Consider the following 19,829-nt stretch of genomic DNA (forward strand, 5'->3'; position numbering starts at 1 on the left):
ACATTGAGCTAACAACATATCTATTGCCTGTACTCTAATGATTACCATTAAATACTTCTCTCCTTAGAGTATACTTTGTAGTTATTTTGAGACCAAGGCCAAAAGATTCCAGGAGTGTTAGCATCCTGGTGGATTTAGAAGGTGCAGAAGAATTAAGAGTTGGTAGAAGTTGGGGAGTTGCCCCATAGCCTAGCAGGTTTGTTAATACTTGAGTCAATCAGACCATGCTTAATACTCCTTCTATATAACTCTTCAAAAATTGAAGATTGCTATAGGTTTTCTCTTCTTTAGGCTAAGCAATACTAGTTCCAACAACTCATCCTTCCATATCATAATCTCTAGGCCTCTAACCAACTTGGTTGCTTTCTTCTGAATATACTCTACTTTGTCTATATCCTTTCTAGACTACAGCATCCAGAAAATGTAGTGGCACTCTAGGCACATTATAACAAAAACAGGCTACACTCTGGGCCTATCAGCCTTTTTTTTCTGGAATAGTGTTATTCTCTTAATGCAGTTAGCGTTAGCATTTTGGGTTACCCCGTCACACTGTGGACTCAAGTGGAGTTTGTAGTCGATTTGAACCCTCAGATATTTTTTGACAGTACCTGTTTATTCATGATTCCTCTATTCTGTACTCTGACATTAAAAAAAACTCAAGTGTAGAATATTATAACCTTCCCTGTTAAGTTTCATCTTTAATATCCAAATCATGATTCTAACCTATCAAGATGATGTTTTTGAATCTTGATTTTTTTTTACTCTAAAGAGGGAGCTGACCCTTTCAGCTTCATGTACTCTGTAAATCTAAGTATGCATTCATCTTACTTGTTAATAAACTTTTTTAAATGGAGCAGAGCCAAGAACAGACACTTGAGGCAATCTAAAAGAAATCTTTCTTCCAGTTTACACTATCACTTTCAAGACTACTCCTGGGAATACTGATTCTTCTTTTTTGTCTTCTTAGATGAATGGCTATAATTTAAAAGAAATATTTTATGTACTATGTATTTTATTGTTAGTTCACTGATGATTACATGTTCATGTTTAGTAGTTTTTCAGTCATATCTGACTGTGACCCTATTTGGGGCTTTCTTGGTAAAGATATTGGAGTGGTTTGTCATTTCATTTTCCAGCTCATTTTATAGATGAGGAACTGAAGGAAACATGGTTATGTCACTTGCCCAGGGAAACAAAGCTAGTAAGTGTCTAAGGCCATATTTGAACTCAGGAAGATATGCCTTCACGTCTAGCGCTCTATCGATACACTGTGCCACCTACCTACCAATGATTACATACTTTGCCTTTTGTGTGTGTTTTCCATACAGATACATATGCAAAAGTAGGTATGTTTGCATGAAAGCATTTACATGTGCATGCGTGTTTGCTGAGATGTGTGCAAGCTGAGATGGCATGATAGACCATGAAACACCACTATACAGGGTTCATAACACTGAAAAAAAGAATTTAGTTCAGTTTTATAGGGGTATAGGGATAGGAGTTAGAGCTGTAATTTCATTGATAAAAACTACAAGGTACTATAAGATGGGTAAATTCCCTTGACTAATGCAGGTCAGCATCATGCCTGCAGTTTATAGTCTTAGAAACTATGGATAATTTAAGTGACTTGCCCAGGGTCACAGAAACAATTTATGTCAGGGGTGGAACTTGAACCCACATCTTTCTAGCTGGCTCTCTATGCACTGTATCATGTTACTTCTTGGTTGAATTGCATAACTAAAATTGAAGTTATAATTAAATATAGCTATGGTATAATTTTAAATGTGTTATGCAGTTTTATAGCACTGTTGATATCTCACCTAACTCAAACAATGGTTAAAGATTTTCCATCTACAAACAAGTTATTCAAACTATATATTACCTTTTAAGAAAAATGGCAACAAAAGTCAAGTGAAAAACATCTGGAATAAGGAATTACTTGCCAGAATTATTTATAAGAACTTTGTACATTCCAAACCAGTATAGGATTAAGTACAGAATTAAGATTTTATGTCATATTACTTTTTTTAAAAAAACAAATAATTCTCACTAAAGTTAACAGAATGACTGGCTTATCATAATCTCAAAGGAGAAACTATCCAGATGTAAGTTTGAGGCCAGATGGAAGGACAGAGATGGAAATAAAAACATGAAAAGAAAGAGGAATTACACCAGTTCCACAAAACATAATTGATAAATCTCATTGTGCTAGATGACTAAATAGTCTGCTAAAGTGTGTTAAGGTTTCTTCAAGGCCTGGGAATAGTTGCATAACATGGACTTTTTGGTTCCATTTTCTCTGAGGACCAGATATGTTACATTCCCCTACTCTAATCCTCCTTCCCCCCCACCCCAATTCTCCAATGCCCTTAAAGGGTTAAACTTTTTGTTTTTGCCAAAAACTCAAACCTCCCCGATTGAGTTCATTTTTAGGGGCAGTTGACTAGGACTTTGGGACACCTCAGTGCCACAGTGGATAGAGTGACAGCCCTGGAGTCAGGAATACCTGAGTTTAAATTTGAACCCAGACATTTGCTAGCTGTGTGACCCTGGGAAAGTCACTTAACTCTGTTTACCTCAGTTCTTCATCTGTAAAATGAGCTGGAGTAGAAAATGACAAACCATTCCAGTATCTTTGTCAAGAAAACCCCAAATGGTGTCATGGAGAATAGGATATGACTGAAAAATGACTAAGCAACTGACTAGCACTTCAGTTCTATTTATCTACTAACATCAAGTTAGCTCTTTCAAAGGAATATATATTTCAAATTGTCAGGAAGAACAAACATACAAACATTTCCCCTAATGTCTTAGTAGTATTACTGCCCCCCCTTCTCCTCAGTTTCTAGGGAACAAAGGAATATTAGGCTCATAGCTTAGCTCAGTTCCTACACAGCATTAGCCCCATCAAGTTCAAGTCCAAACCTTGTTGAGCTAGTTTCCTGACTCTTGCTCCCTAGGGCTTCTCTACTGTATTCCTGGTTCCCTGACTTGATTTCCTGACCTGGAGACTCCCCAAAACCCCAGGCCTATTTCTCAGAGCCTGGTGCTTTGTCTTATTTATCATCTAGATGATGTTTTAGGGTTTCAATTTTCTCTTCTTCTTCAATCATCAGAATTTCTATTTTTTGTGTTCTTGGGGTGATTATTAATTTGCTGACTTACTTGGGTTTTTTGTTTACTTTTGTTTACTTGGCTCAGCAGGGTCTTTGTGAAAAATAGAAGACAATCAGATACAAGGGCAAAAGTAAATAGTTTGAAGTTGGCTTTCCAAGGAGGGGTGATTGTAAGACTGATCTGAAAAGAAGAAATGTATGAAGATATTAAAAAAAAAACTTTGAGGAATATAAGAGGAGAGTTGAAAGAACTCAATCTGGATCTATTTTTTCAAAGAAGTAGGAGGTCACCTGCTATGACAGTGTGAGGAAGATGGAGGTATAGCTCGGAACTTGAGGAGAGAAGTAAAGGTTTGAAATAGTAACTGTGACTAAGGGGATTGGAAATGACAGTTTCACAAATTCAAGGATTACTGAGCAGCAATGGGGTACTTACTAGGTAAGGCCCTGGATCATAAATAATTAGGAAACTGAGGCACAAAGACATTAAATGACATAGCCCATTGGTTATAGAGCCAGGACTAGAAATCAGTTCTCTTGATTTACATTTCAGTACTCTTTCCACTTTCTAATTTAAAGTATTCAATATATCATATGTAAATTGCCAGTTAAAATTAATATGCACTGCTTCAGAAATTCTAATGGAGAAAAGAATGGAAGAAAGAACAGAGAAAAGAAACTGACCTATAGTCTAATAATTTATATGACAGGAAGGGAAAGTAAAGAAGAAATATGAAAAAGGACAAAAATTGAGGTCTCTGAGGATTATCTGATAACTGATACTCTTTTGTTAAAATGAAGTTTAAAAACTTTTTTTCAAGTGATTGGTATGATAGTAGTCAATATCTCAAAAGCTAAAAAAAGTAGTCAAACTCAAGCTAAAAAAATTCAGATAGGGGCGGCCAGGTAGCACAGCGAGTAAGAGCACCGGCTCCAGTGTTGAGAAGACCTGGAGATCGAACCCCGGGCTCAGACACTTAGCACCCACCCAGAAACACCTGGCCGTGTAACCTTGAGCAAGTTACTTAACCCTGATTGCTTAGGGGCGGCCAGGTGGCTCAGCGAGTAAGAGCACCGGCTCCAGTGTCGGGATGACCTGCATCAAATCTGTGCTCAGATACTCAGCACCACACCCAGAAATAATAACTGGCCGTGTAACCTTGAGCAAGTTACTTAACCCCAATTGCTTTAAAAAAAAATTCAGATAATATCACGTTAATATTACTTAAGAATAATCCTGTTTCCATGATAAAACAATCCATTCTTTAAAATATGTTGAAATCAAATGGATCCAATCCATTTGAATTCTAATATGAAGAAGTAGCAAAGATATTAAAATTTTCTTTTTCAAAGATGGATCAAACCAATTATATAACGAGTTCCTCATGGTAGGCAAGCCATATTGGGAGCATTAAAGGATCACTTCTCAAGATATTAAAGAATAACAAATCCTTAAAAAAATTAGATGTATATTATTTTTGAAAAAGATGATAAAGCAACCATCAATAACTACTAACCCATATGCCTATTTCCCCACCTTGGCACAATTATCAACTGCCTATTGGACACTTTGACCAACATGTCCTATAGCTATCTAAAAGTCATTATGATCCTACAGCCAAAACATAATTTTCTTCTTCTCACCCCCAACAAGACAAAACAAAATGAAACAAAACAACCTACTTCTCTAGACTTCTCTGGGCTTTTTTTCCCCCCAAGGATACGACCATACAGTTTTGAAATCTAAGAATCATTTGTGACTTCACCACTTGTATCCAATCAGTTGCCACATCCTTTTGATTCTATCTATAAGACTCCTCTCCTACCATTCCTTTCTACTCATATGAACTTCAGGTTCCTGTAAAGTTTTATTAAGATTTGGAATTCCAAGGTAGAAAGAAAGAAAGGCAAGCCAGTCTTATTGAGGGGAAATATTCTTCACAAGAAGGGGGTGGTCAGGGATGGTAGAACAGGGACTGCTAGGGTCTTTAGGTGGAATTGGTTACCCCAAACCCAAAAAGTCTGGTGAATTTTATAGGGTTCTTATTCAGGTCAATCAAGACCTAGTGTTAGAAAAAGGGAGCAGGGAGCCTGGATGGTATGGATTCATGCTAGTGGGAGGGTGGAACTTTCAGGAAATTGGTGGCTAGTTGATATTCAAACTCTTCACTGTTAGGAAGGGGTGTTTTTTCCATTACCATAGACCTTACTTTGACAGGATGACTCACGGAATTTGAGCCTCCTTTGCAGAGTCTTTGTTTAGCAGGTGGGAGCTTACTAGTATACTGAAGCTTACAAGTCACCCTACTTAAGGTTCTACTCTCTCTCCTCTTGACTACAGAAATAGTCTGCTAATTGGTTTTATGACCAATTTTTAAAAAAGTTTAAAAAGCTGATGAGACATAATTTCTGGGTAATTAACAATTTTATTTAAAATGCTAGAATTTTATTAGTAAAAGAGATCAGCGGCACACTTGAATGCCAACGACTCCTCTTAGTGGGGTGGGCTTACAGTTTATATGCCCTTGGAAGAGTATGTGTTCCTCAGGGTAGCAATCAGCTCTGATTGCTTAACAATTAATGAGAGGTGGACTTTACAAAGAGAAGTGGGCTCACTCCAACTTATTGGGAGAGTGACATCATGTCACTCTTGGACAAAGACTATCTCTATACCCAGCCTTCTGCAATCTAGACAAATGATTTATCCTCACCCAGACTTGCTTGAATGGAATACAATGGGCAGGAATTCAACTAGAAAAGATGGTCTAGATGGAGTAAATGTTTGGCAGAGGTCAGTCAAGTCCTTCAAAGGCTGAACTTCAAACAAGTAAATGAGGACTTTGGAAAAAGGGGGAACTCTGGATCTCCCAAAATCATTGGTTATTAATAATCATTTTCCTTAGTCTCCTTGCATCTCATCTTTCACCTTTCTAATCTTCCTTCATATAGCTGACAAATTAATATTCCTAAAGAACAAGGCTGGCTATCCCTAGACCAAGAAACTTCAGTGACTCTCTATTCCTTCTAGAATAAATTTTTTGTATTTCACAGCATAATCATAGGTTTTATGTCAAAAAATTTTTTTTTGCAAAAGAGTGGGGTGCAACTATTAGGTGAAGCTTTTAAAAAAATTATGCTGGTATTACTTAAAAATCATCTATTACTAACTTGTTTTTGGTGCGAGATTAGGATGCATGGAATACTTGTGAATATACATTAAAATTAGGAAGATGCAAGTCTTACCATATCATGTGATTTACTCATGGAAACTTTGTCTGCTGGGCCTCTCCCCCTGCACCTATGGCTCTTTATTAGGGGGAGTGACAACACTGTTAGTACTGCAGCACTCTAAACAAACCAAGGAAGTCAGTTTTCAGAAACATACTGACAGTTCATGTGCACTGAGAATTCTAGGTTTCCCCTCATCCCTCACAATGGGACAGTGGGTGAGAGGTAAATTCATATCCATATGCCATTGGTGAATACATTGCTGCTCAATTTACCTTTTAAGCTGCATGATGAACAGAATTATACCATGTGATTATTACAGAATGAAAGGTTACAAATCAACTTTTGGACTGAGAAAAAACAGGATGTGATGATTATATGGTGGTGACTATTATGGGGTGAAATACAGTAGAAATTCTGATCTTTAGAGTTTAAAGCCTGTCGCAACCTAGCTCCAACCTATCTTTCCAGACTGATGACATATTACTCCCCCCACTTTAGTCTATATTTCAGCCAAACTCACTTGCTTACTTTTCTTCTTATATAACATTCTGTCTCCCATTTGTGCATGTATCACTGGAATATGCTCTTTCCTTAACTCTTCATAGTAGTATTCCTAGAACCTTTAAAACATAGTTCAAGTACCTTTTCTTTTAGGAAGACTTTCCTGAGCCCTCTAGTTGTTGATAGTCTCCTCCCTTCGACTGAAATTAACTTCATTTACTTTCTCTTCATATTTTGTATATACTTTTTTTTTGATCATGCTGTTCCCCCCCCACCTTAGTAGAAATAAGCTCCTTGATGATAGGTGTTATTTTGCTTTTGTCTTTGTATCCTCAGAAGCAAGGACAGTTCCTGTTCTATTGTAGATTAGTAGCAAAAATGCTTCCTGAGTTGACTTGAATTGAAATGAATTTTTATGAAAACAAACTCCATGAATACTTGGGCTAACCACAGTTGACCATGTCTTTGCAGTCCTACAATGACTAGTACTCATTCTCACTGTGCTTATTATTGACTATAAAAAGGCACTGCAACTGGTAGAGTAAAAATTTCTTTAAGGTTTCTACTCAAATAAGTTTTCTGTAACATGTATATTGGAGCATGAGGTGGTGCAAAGGATAGTTCACTGGACCTAAAGTCAGGAAGATCTGAGTTCAAATATGGCCTCAGACACTTACTAGCTGTGTGGCCCTGGGCAAGTCACTGTTTGCCTCAGTTTCTCCTCTGTCAAATGAGCTGGAGAAGGAAATGGCAAACCAATCTAGTAGCTTTGTCAAGAAAATGCTGAACATGGTCACAAAGAGTCAGACATGACTGAAATGACTGAACAACTAATGCACATGTTAAAAATCAAATTGAGATTCTTTGAGAGATGTGACAACTGAGGTAACCTGGATACTCCTCTGAAAAATAATATCATGGAGACATACACTCTCCAAATATGTTGGTCCCTGACAAAGAGGATGGGCATCTCAGAATCCAGACAGAAGAGATATTCCTTGTAGATCATGAGGTACTTTTGGGTGCTCCTGTTCCTATTAATGATTTTGACATGCCTCCAAAACATTACAGAAATTCTTAAGTGGACTCTAAAATCAGTAATGAATTCACTCTATACATAGTAAAAAACAAGTGGAAGAATATTTCTTGTTCAGAGTGTGATATGTTATAGAATAAACAGTGTTCTAAACCTTGGACAGATGAGCAGTTCAATGATCTGGGCTTGGACTTGAAAAGGAGGAGATAAGGTTTCATTTGGGAAATCATGTGCTATTTTCAATGAGTCCAAGCTTCTCCTCTGGCCATCTTTTTTAACATCAATATTCTTCTGTTGAAGAAAGATCCTATATGTCTGCAAAATATGGAATATCACAGTCTCTGAAGATTTACATTGTATGGCACTCAAATGGTGACAGACTCATGGTATGTTTGAGCAGTATGCTGCCTATTACTTATATAGTATTACCCAGGAAAAGCAACATAAGTTGTTATCAGGAAAGCATTTCTAAGAGTTCAAGTTGTCCACAAGCAGAATGGGATGTCCTGAGAAGGAATGAATTCTCTTTCCTTGAAGGTCTTTAAGTAGAGGTTGAATGACTACTTATCTGATATGTTATAGTGGGGACTCTTTGTGTTTTTGGTTTGTACTAGATAACATTTTAAATCTCTTCCAACTCTGATTCTGTGAAAAGAGTAAAAAATGTTGTCAGCAAGTGCATTACTAGATAGGGATGTGGGCCAATCAACTAATAAAAAAAAAGAGATAACTGATACTCAGCATCTTCAACTATACCCACAAAATGTCAAGAGATACAGAAACCTCCTCACAAATTAAGTGGCCTCCTGTGGAAGATATGGAAGAGAAAGTGTGAAAGGGTTGTGATATCCACTGTTGGCAGGAGTACCCAGATCATCAGTGAAAATATAGATCCATAGAAGAATTTAAGAAGTCATGAAATTCTTTTTCAGAAACCCAATTAAACCTGTTACAAGTTGATTGACTTTCAATTTTTTTAATGATATAGAAGCAGTATGGCATAATGGATGGAAAACCGGCCTCTGAGATGGGAGCACATGGGTTGAAGTCCCATCTATTGTTGAAGTTTGGCATGTAGGGTGCTTGCATCTCCAAAATACTGATACATCAGGTCCTGCTGAATGAATTTGACCCAAGTCCTCTCTCAGCCAAAGTAAAACAAAGTTTGTTGAAGATTCACCGTATTGGGTAGACTCAAGGAACCTGGGCATTTGTATTGCTAATGCGAGCAGGCCAGATTAAACCTTGACCCTTTGTCAGGATAGAATCTGAGAGCCTTCTATGGATCTTATATAGAGAAAGACTGTGGGAGGAATCTAGGGGTGGTCTAGTAGTCTGGGAGGAGGGGTCATGGGAGGGTCTTGGGGAGGAGTCTAAGAAGGAGCTTGATGGGTCTGTGGTCAGACTCCTGGAACCTGGAGAAGGGAATTTTGATGGAATCTAGGGTGGGAAACAGTCGGGTAACAGGACTGAGGAGGACTTGGTTAGGTTAAAGGTAACAGAGATTCAGTCATAGAGAAGTGGAAGGCTTATGGTCTCAGGCAAACACCAGATCCAGTGGGGAGATTCAAAGAAAGCTCCCAAAGCCTATACCCCATCATTATGACATATACTGACTGTGGGACCCTGGACAAAGTCCTTAACTTCTCAGTTCTCTGAGTAAATCTCTAAGACTATGAATTGCAGAGAAGATACCAATCTATATTGATAAAGGGAATTTTCTTAACAATGAAATCATGTCTGTTCCCTAATCTTATGTCTGATTTGTGTAACTATAAAGATTCCTCTAGCTTTTTCACCCTACTTAATGAACCTGCCCAGGGAAAGCTCAAAACCCTTGAGTCATCCAGTCTGAGTAAGACCATCAGTAACTACCCAAAGCCCTCTTCCAGCCTTAGGTAAATTTGAATATCAATGAGCTACAATTTTCCAGGAGAAGCTCCCTCCCCCTGAACACAGAATAAATCAGCACCAGTCCTCAGGTCCAGGATCCTCCCTTCCTCCCCCCAAAGTCTGGTCTTGCTAGACTTAGACCTAGAGCAAATCTATATAAACACATCGCTTTACTGGTCAAGAATGCCCCATTATTTTCAGGGTCCCAGTAGAATTCACCTAATTCCACCTGGAACTGACTTTTTGTCCACCATCTTCCCTGATTGTCCTTCATCTAATATGTATATCCAATAAAGCTAGTGTACTTTGCTATGTTAAAGTGTGCTCCACATTTCCTTGTACTGTACCTTAGAATCCCAAATCTCCCTAAGTCTGCATTAAGAAAGCAAGGGAGCTCTTCTTTCATAGACCTAATCACAGAAAGGTGGTTAGATTATCAATCTTTTAGCAAATCGTGGTGGTTGTGGTCCTTTGTTCTTGAAGAGGACCAAAATGACATCACTATGCTAAAGTCAAGTTTCAATGTGTCTGATTATGGCTGATCCAATATGAGCTCAGGATGCTCTACCACAGGTCAGGCACAAATAGACCATGTGAATATTTGGAATGGATTCTCCAAATTTGTACATCCTGTGTTTCCTTTGAACTGTTTTCAATTCTACTTTGCTTATACAGCACAGCACTTTCTCTGATGTGGGCATGTCATGGTGAGCATTCCTGTGCCAGTGTCTCCCATGTCACATAATAAATTCCAAAGTTCTTGAGAGAGACCTTGAGAGTATCTGCTGTGGGCAGCTCAGTGTCCAGCACTAAGCATGATAGAAGACATGAATAAGAAATGACCAGACCATGTGGATAGTTCAAGGAAGAACCATGAACTCCATTTATTGATTCTTAGTACAAGGTTTTTATAGCACAAATGAGACAAAGGAATAGGACTTGAGTATTCTTATCATTACCTTAGTCTGTTATATCCTGGAAATAACACAGAATAGATAATTTGATAAGGATTTGTTATCTAGGAGACTAAAGTCTTAGGGTAAAACCTTTGATCTAGGCCTCAGGTACCTCCTAATGCAGCCACAGTAAAAAACGTATGCAATTGAGAGCAGACTTCAGAGCTAAAGCCGCAATCATCAAAAGACATCATGTCTTTTGACCACCCAAAGATACCTGAGTGCTGAATCAAATATTTTGGCTCTCAATAACTAAAATCTTGTGGTAGAGCCTATTGGTCTCACAACTCAAACAACATAACCCATATCAAAAGACCTAAGGAGCCAGCTTAACAAAAAGCCGCGTTGCAAAGGGCCTTCTATAGAGCACATTGTCTGAGTCCTGAATCAGGCCTCTTTGACTCCCCACATGTGTCCTTGTATCACTTCTTCTGACAACCATGCGAATGCTTGCCCTGTGTAAGTTCTCCATAAAACAAGTCTTTTTGGCAAGCATACATTTTGCATTCCAACGATATGGTCAGCCCATCAGAGTTGCACTCTCTGAAGCAGAGCTTGAATGCTTGGCAGTTTAGTTTGAGTAATGACCTCAGTGTCTGGTACCTTACCCTGCCAGGTGATCTTCAGAATCTTTCTAAGACAATTTAAATGAAAGCAATTCAGTTCCCTGTCATGGTCCTGGTAGACTATCCAGGTTTCATAGGCATACAACAATGAGGCCAGCACAACGGCTCTGTAGACCTTCAGTTTGGTGGTCAATGTAATACGTCTTCTCTTTCATACTTTCCTTCAGAGCCTCCCCAACACTGTGCTAGCTCTGGCAAAGCATGCATCAATCTCATTAACAATGTGTACATCCCTGGAAAGTACACTACCAAGGTAAGTGAACTTATCCACAGCATTCAAAACTTCTCCATTTCCTGTAAATGATGGTTCCACATATGGATGGTGTGGTGGTGGCTAATGGAGTACCTGTGTTTTCTTGGTGTTAATTGTTAGGCCAAAATCAGCACAGGGAGCAAGGAATCGATCAATACTTTATTGAATCTCAGCTTCAGAGGCTGCATTGAGTGCACAATCATCTGCAAACAGAAAATCATGCACCGACACTCCCTCCACTTTGGTCTTGGCTTGTACCCTTTTCAAATTGAAGAATTCACCATCAGTGTGGTAGCTGACCTTGATGCCATGTTCATCTTCATTGAAAGCATTTGACAACATGGCTGAAAACAACATGCTACAAAGCATGGGAGTAAGCACACAGCCTTGTTTCACTCCATTGGTGACTGGGAAAGCACAAGAGTATTGTCCATTATCTAGAACCTGGGCAAGCATGTCATCATGATATCAGAAACGAAGTCAAGACCATAGGATGGTGAATGAGAGGATGCATATATGGGTGATCCTATAACCTTTAAAAGTCAATCAAGTGAGGCCAGAAGACACTTGTAGAGGGGCTCTGTTACTGACAGGACTTGTAGATGATGCTTCAAGCTGGAGAAAGGGAAGCTATGTGGGACTGAGAGAGCAGAAGCTTCTTCTGCTAGAGAAGGTGGTGCTTGTTTGTCCTTTGTTCTTGAAGAGGACCATGACATCAGGAAGATGATGCTGTGACTTGCAAGTGAATTGGATTTAAGTGAGGGAGGGCTGTGCAAGTCACCAGTCTCACTTTGAGGAAGTCTCACTAAGAAAGACTGGAGATGGCCCCCAGAGAAGGTTCTATAGATAGAGAAGGATATAAAGCAAGTAAGAAGGAGGAGAAAATAATGTACGTGACCTTCATGAATAAAATATATCAGAGACTGAATTTGGCAAGGAATAAATGCAAAATTTTGGAAAAAAAATTGAGAAAATTTGGGGAAAAAAAAAGATTTGCTGGCCCAGACTCTGGTCTAGATACTACTTCAAGTTTTAAGACAAGCAGAATCAAGGACAAATAAGGAGTAAAGAATTTAGGAAGATTAAGGAGGATCATAGAGAATTAGGGAGGAGAACTAGAAGAGCTAGAATCAAAAAGGATAAGGAAAAGCTAGTTTGCAAGACAAAACTAGGAAAGGCAGATCTGGAAAGGTTACTATAACATTAATGTGTTAAGCAAAATGATAGAGTGAATTGGTAGGTGGGCAAATTGATGACAGCAGATGAATTAGGATTAAAGGGAAGGTAAGCATAGCTGTGACTATGGAACTTTTGAGACAAAAGAATTTAAATGAGGTAGCCAAGTTATTAAGGAAGTGATAATTGGCTGTAAAAAGTTTTAACCAGGGTTGAGAGTAAACATCTACTGCTGTGTGGTTTCAAGAAACAAGGCTGTAAATCTCAACAATTATTTGGATGTTCACTGAGTATGTGATGCTTGTATTTCTGCAAGTCTTCTTATCTGTGTTCCTTGTATAGGCTGATCTCCCTCTTAAGGGACAAAGTGAAGGGATTTAAAGAATATCTCTCCATTTTCCAAGTTGTTAGGAAGAATGAAGTACTCCTAAAGAAAACAGATGTAAGGCTTCAATGGGGAAGTAAAAAGGGGTTTGAGATGGAGGAGTAAAGATAACTTTTGTTAGGATTATGAAGTTTAGAAGAATGTTAACTAGAGAAGAAACAGGAAGAAAAAGAAAGAAGAGATGTACAATTAGAGTTTAAAAACAAATGTGAGGCTCTTTCTGAAGAGGAAAGAGCTGGATGCTGCTTTTCCTACCAAGAATGTTAAAATAGAGTGACAGAAGCTATCAGGTAAAAGATTATCCACTAAAAGGCAGAAGAAGACAACAATAGTTATTGGTGATTCCCTGCTCTGGGCTACTAGGTAGCTTTTTGTCAACTGGATGACAACAATAAAGAGTTCTGTTGTTTTCCTTGGGGTAAATATCAAGACATAACAGGGAACTTCCCAAGACTTATCAAAATGGATTTCAACTACCAACTTTTGGTTATCTGTGTGAGTGCAAATCCTAAAAAAAAAAAAAGTGTGTGGCTGATGGTTATGATTCTTGGGCAAGAACCTGAATAAAACAGGGTGTATTTGTTTTCCTGGCCACTGAAGAAAATGGATATTGAAGAGAAACATTAATTTTAGAAGTAAACATTGAGCTAAGAATATAGTGTCTATGAATGAGAATTGGATAGTTGGACCATGGTTTACAGGATATAGTTGGACAGACTCCTGGCTAGAGACAGAATACATATAAAAGAGGCTGCTAAGAATGTATTTGCCAGATGTCTGAAAATTACAACTTTAAGCTTAAAAAAAAGGGGGGGAGAGAGGAGATTGCCTTTGAATATCCACAAAGTTAGAGACCATAGGGATTAGCTTCTAAGGATGAATGAAGCATGGCAGCTGAGACGATTAGAAATTTATAGGAGATGAAACCCAAGAAAGGAGATAGTAGTAATAAAGTACATGGCTTTAAGTTGCTGAAAATTTAGGCAACAAAAGGAGGAACTAGAGGTCCTAATTCAAAGTGGCAAATTTGATTTCATAAATATCATTGAAACTTGGCACAATGGAACCTTTGATAAGACCAGGGCTAAGTATATGAACAATGCATCCATCAATAGAGTGTGAATGCTTGGCAGATTCTGGTCTCTTATCTTGCCAGATGATCTTTAGCATCTAAGACGATGCAAATGGAAGTGATTCAGTTTCCTAGCTTGGTCGGTAGACTGTCCAGGTTACAGAGGCATACAACAATGAGGTTAGCATAATGACTCTGTAGACCTTCAGTTTGGTAGGCAGTCTAATACCTCTTCTCTCCCATACTTTTCTTCAGAGCTTCCCAAATACTGAGCTAGCTCTGATGATGCATGTGTCAACCTCATCATATATGTGGACATCCTCAGAAAGTATAGTGCCAAGGTAAGTGAACTTATTCTTAACATTCAAAATTTCTCTTGCTGTAACCGATGTATAGTTTAGGTAGTGCTGGCTGGTGGAGAACCTATGTTTTCTTGGTGTTCATGGTTAGATCAAAATTAGCATAAGCAGCAGAGAACTTATCCATACTTTGTTGCATCTGAGCCTCAGAAGTTGTATCAATAATAGAGGAGAGCAAAACAGGGCATAGTTTGTGCTCTCACTAGATTTTGGGAAAGTAGATTTTAGTGCATTCAGATGAAAGATAAGTAAGATCCCAAGGACAAAAGTGCTTTAGGGGAATTAATCCCAGAAAGTATAGAAGATACTCAAGAATGAAAATCTTGAGACACAAAAGGAAGGGGGGAAAAGGGAAGCTAAGGAAGGGGGAAAAGGATCTCCATAAAAAGATTGATATGGATATAATGGAAACTCACCAATCAACTGAGATTTGAAAAAGGAATATGCAGAAGATTGAAGCAAGGTTAGGATGGAGAAAGAACTGAAATTGGAACAAGGGTAATGGAAGATGAACATGACTATGGTACAATTCTACAAAAATTATGTGAGGAATGCTCAAGGTCAAAATGAGCTGAACCTGGTGGAAGCTAGCTAAAGACTGATAAATCAATCAACAAGTATTTATTAAAGATTCACCATGTGTCAGGTAATGTGCTAGGGCACTGAAGATACAAAAGAAAAGAATGAAAGAATTCCTTTTCATGTGGAGCTTATATTCTAAAAGGAGAGACAAGAAGTACATTTTAAAATACATACATATATGCATATATATGCACATATATAGATAGTATAAATATAAATAAATAAATGCAAAAATATAGATATTAAAATTTGGTTAGTTGGGAAGGAGAACATTAGTAGTTGAGGAGGAACTGGAAAAGCTTTATGTAGAAGATGGTGCTTGAGCTGCATCTTAAAGGAAGGCTCTAAGAGGAGGAAATAAGGGAGGGTACTTTTCAGTTAAGGGGAAAAGCCAATGTTAAAGTCTTAGAGATGGGAGATTAGAGTATGTTGTGTATGAGGAGGAAAGACAAGCCAGTTTGGCTGGTTCAAAGAGTGATGTTCAATGAAATCTGGAATGATAGGTTGGGGTTAGGGTGTATTGGACTTTAAGAGCTAAACAGGAGTTTACATTTGATCCTAGAGTCAGTAGGAAACCACTGGAATTGGTTGACTCAACTTGATTTAACTTGCATATGAAGAAATTTTTTTAGCCACTAGGCAAAGTTACTGCTTGCTGGGTGTGGCTCTGCTTTAGGTAAACACACATTACTTTACTAACCTGAGAAAAAAAGTGTCAGGGTCCCTGATCCATCTCTACACAAATCCTGTGATTCTGAGTTGTCTGGTGTGAGAAATGAATATTTCTCTCTTTTATTTAATAACTAATTGTATTAGGACCAAGGGTTTTTTTTTTTTTTTTCCATTTTCTACTTCCTCATCCAGAAACCAGTCAGTTTTGGAAATCTCTCAGAGATTTACCTAGGCCAAGATCTAATCAGACAGTAAAAGAAATTCTAAGTTTGGGCTAATATGTGTATTCCTGCTAATTGTGCTTGCAGTGTGAGGTCTGGGGAAATGTTGATTCTCCCTATTATCAAGACAGGTGATATGGAAATTGATGTCTCTTTGACCAAAATTTAAATGTCCTAAGAGAACCCCAAGATAGCACACCTCTTATTGTGTTAACCAATCAGAGTTGATTAGACACCCCTCAGGAACACCTACTTTTCCAATGGCACATTAACCTCACCACCAAGAGGTCTTTGGTCTGAGGGACAGCCAAATGAACATCCTTTTATTAATAATGTGCTGGCCTTATTCATAAAATGGTTAAATTACCCTGAAACTATGTCTCTTGAACCTTTTTAATCATCATACTGGGTGTATCCCTTCTTGCCATTGGCAACATCATCCTTATCATTGTCATTATCATCATTAAAATAGCATGTTTAAATTTTGAAGTCACCTTATAAACATTATCTCATTTGATTTTCAACATGACTGGTTGTCTACTACTAATTATTGCTAGAATTTTTTTAGCACTTTAAGATTTATAATTTGATTCTCATAACAACTCTAAGAGGTAGGTGCAACAGAAGCTAAATGACTTGTCCATGGTCACACAGCTAATCAAATTATAATGGATTTGAACTCAGTTTTTCCTTAATCCAAGTCTCCCACCGTAGCCACTATGCACTTAGCTGCCAAGTAGTGATTACTGTTATAACTTGAAGGAGATTGTGCCCCTGTGCATATTGAGAGAGTTATTTCTTGTTATTTACAATGTTATTGTTTAGTTTAATGCTTTTTGCTTTGAATAAATTTGTGATCTGGTTTGTTCTGGTAAAATGGAACATAGAATGGGGAGCTTGTGAACTGTATATTTACCTGATGGTGATCCAAAGAACACCTTGAATTTGCTTTTTGTGGACATGTTGAGGGGGGTTATGGGTTTTGGTTGTATAAGTTTAAGCTATAACTATTAGCATAGTGAATGATTTCTGACAATATGAATGAAACTGGGCACTGGGTCATTATTAAGAGATAAATGGGTGTAGGAAGGTAAGTGGAAGAATGTCAAAGATAGATGACAGCTATCTGAACGATTACCTAAGGTGAGTGCTGTCTGTACCCAGGAAGGTTGGGGAAACTTTAGTGTTCCCCTGTCCCATACTTGAACCATCTGTTCCCAGATTATATAAGTAAGGCTAATACTTTTATACCAACCTTTAGATATTTAAGAGGTTAAATAGATATTTATGGGCTTGCTTTGGAAACTAGAAACCATTTACGACATTGTTTCCATAGGAAAATATATTTTGATTTGAAGTAAGGTTAGAATGGATAAAGAATTGGAATTGGAACAAAGATGTAAATTGAAATATTGCTTTCTACCCTGACTAGCTATGTAACTTTGAGCTAGTAGCTTTATCTCTCTGAGCTCCAAGCTCTTCAAAAACTATTCTAAAATAGTGTTAAGAGTAGAGCCTACTTTACAAGGTTGCTGTGAGGATTTCATAAAAGCTAATGCTTATGTAATTAGGGCCATCCCATGAAGAACATTCAAAGTTCTTCCTGATTCTGGATAGCTATGTGGGAGCTTTGGAGCCATGCATGACTCAGAACTGAAGCACTTGTACTTTGAGATGATGAATTGGAAGATCTGATGACTCAGGGATATTTAAAAGGGAGGGCCCTACTTTTAAGTCTTTCTTCCCTTCCAGCTGTTGAACATGTTAGTATAGTTTTCAGCAGATTCCCATGAAGGTTGGGTGGAGAGTAGCTTGGCCTCTAAGGCACATGTCCTGCCTAGATAAGCCTGAATCTGGTTTGGACTGCCTCTTTGTTTTTGTCTCGATTTAGACAAACTATCCCTAGATGGATGTGTTTAGGTTTTCAGGCAACCTAGAAAGTTTGAAAGGTTCTGGTGTAGCATTGATTTGCTGCTGACTGACTGCAAGAAAATCCTTCCTATTACTTTAGAACTTGGTAAAAACAACTACCAACAAGAAGTTTGGCCTAAATTTGACTAATTTTACCATAGGAACCATATTATCTGGGTTTGGGCAGTGCAGAGCTGAGGTGAAATGGAAAATGCCTTATCAGCAGTTCTGCAAGCTACTTTTATACTGTGATGAGGTTTGAGCATCTCAAGGAAATATAAGTTAACAATAATAATGAGGTTAATAAATTGCTGAATCCAGTTTTAAGTTCTTCTGTCAAGTTCTGTTTTTTTTGTGTACATTAGCATTTTTTTTTGTGTGTGTAAAAAATAAATGCCTGCCCCATACCTGATTTATGTTGCACATTGAGACTGAGACAGGAACCACAACATAAGCTTTGAGTAAATTGTCCCCAGAAAGCTGGGGAGTGTTTACCAAGTTGACTAATGTAAGAAAATGGAACCTAACCCTTTTCATTAGAGACAAGCTTCAAGCAGGACTGAATTGTCTGGATTGTGCGCCCAGTGGAAGGGCAATTAAAAGGATTATTGCCTGGGATGGGCCTGGTGCCTCAGCTAAACTCCAGAGATCTGGGTTCAGGCGCTTTGGGATCCTGGTCCCCAAAACATGGTCTTTTCCTTTTTGGGGTCCAGATCCCATCCCCATTCGATATGTAAAAGACTTTGCAAACCTTGAAGATGACTGGGAAGAAAAATTTTTAAAAAGAGGACATTTTGTACTTACCTCAGTTTCTTGTTTGAGAATTTTTATTCAAACACCTAAACGGAAAATTTGTATTCCATATTATCAGTGTGTTAAGATTTACAACCAAGACCTTTTAATTTTGTAATGAAGAGCACACAGGCATTCTACGGTATGGTCGGGGAGCTGAGCGTCACACAGGCTCTTTACGGCAACACTCATGCCAAGAGCTTAGAATTGCACTTCGCTAGGAAGCTGCAATGATCAATTAAAAATATGCCGGTCCAAAACCTAGGAAGGAGAAGGTGGGGCCAACGAACGCTCCAGATTTCCTCCTGCTAGAAGCGAGAGCACTTTGAATAGCTGCCTCCTCCAATTAGGGGGTGGGACGACTGGGGTGAGGGACAGGGCTCGTCTCTGGAGCTCACGAGAGAACTACAATTCCCAGAAGGCGATGCGAATACGGGAGGAAGAGAGGCAGGAAGCGGCGTGAGACGCTGGCCCAGCCGGCTGCCCCCTCAGTTGTCAGTAACCACAGCCGACCCCGGATCCCCGGAACCCGAGCTGGAGCCGGAGCCGGAGCCGGAGCCGGAGCCCGAGCTGGCGCTGGCGGAGAAAAGGAGGTAGCCGCGGCCCTTGATGCGCTCGGGAGCTCCCAGCCTCTCTGCACCGCCATGGGCTTCGCCGGGGATGTAGGGAGCTAGTCTCCGAGGCTGGGCCCTGGCGGCGGGGAGGGAGCGGGGCGCGGCGCCCCGAGGATGGAGAGAGCGATGGAGCAGCTTAACCGCCTGACACGCTCGTTGCGCCGCGCCCGCACCGTGGAGTTGCCCGAAGGTAGGGGAGCGGAGCTGAGCGGAGCGGGGCCGGGGGCGGTGAGAAGAGAAGGAGGACTACGGGGAGGAGGAGGAGGGGGAGGCCCCGTCCAGGGTTGTTGGAGAACCGGAAAAGAGCCCTCAAAGTTATGCTTTTCCCTCTCCGGGAAGGGGCCTTCCGAAGGCTACCCCTCTCTCGTCCTTCCACCTGCCGTGTGAAGTTGTGAGTTTGGGTGAGTGGGTCTGTGATCTCCAACTGCGGGGA

The 19,829-nt window shown here is 39.2% G+C and overlaps 1 protein-coding gene and 1 pseudogene across 3 annotated transcripts in view; one reads left to right on the forward strand and one right to left on the reverse strand.

The window, feature by feature from the left end:
* Positions 1–19,428, reverse strand: part of LOC138153206 (protein SEC13 homolog pseudogene) — a 45,653-nt pseudogene extending 26,225 nt beyond the window's left edge.
* The window catches only part of HACE1 (HECT domain and ankyrin repeat containing E3 ubiquitin protein ligase 1), a 100,667-nt gene continuing 100,021 nt past the window's right edge, over positions 19,184–19,829 (forward strand). For 2 of the 3 annotated variants that reach the window (XM_069077140.1, XM_069077141.1), the window contains exon 1: positions 19,185–19,586. In XM_069077140.1, coding sequence (XP_068933241.1) covers positions 19,511–19,586 — 76 coding nt within the window. In that variant the 5' untranslated portion in view covers positions 19,185–19,510. Of the gene's footprint in view, positions 19,587–19,829 lie in introns of all 3 variants that reach the window. The other variant, XM_069077142.1, reaches the window with a different exon arrangement.

The sequence above is a fragment of the Petaurus breviceps genome, unplaced genomic scaffold (genome assembly GCF_028583685.1).
Source record: "Petaurus breviceps papuanus isolate PSGF00001 unplaced genomic scaffold, PetGlider_PUasm1.0 90977, whole genome shotgun sequence".
Classification (NCBI taxonomy): domain Eukaryota; kingdom Metazoa; phylum Chordata; class Mammalia; order Diprotodontia; family Petauridae; genus Petaurus; species Petaurus breviceps.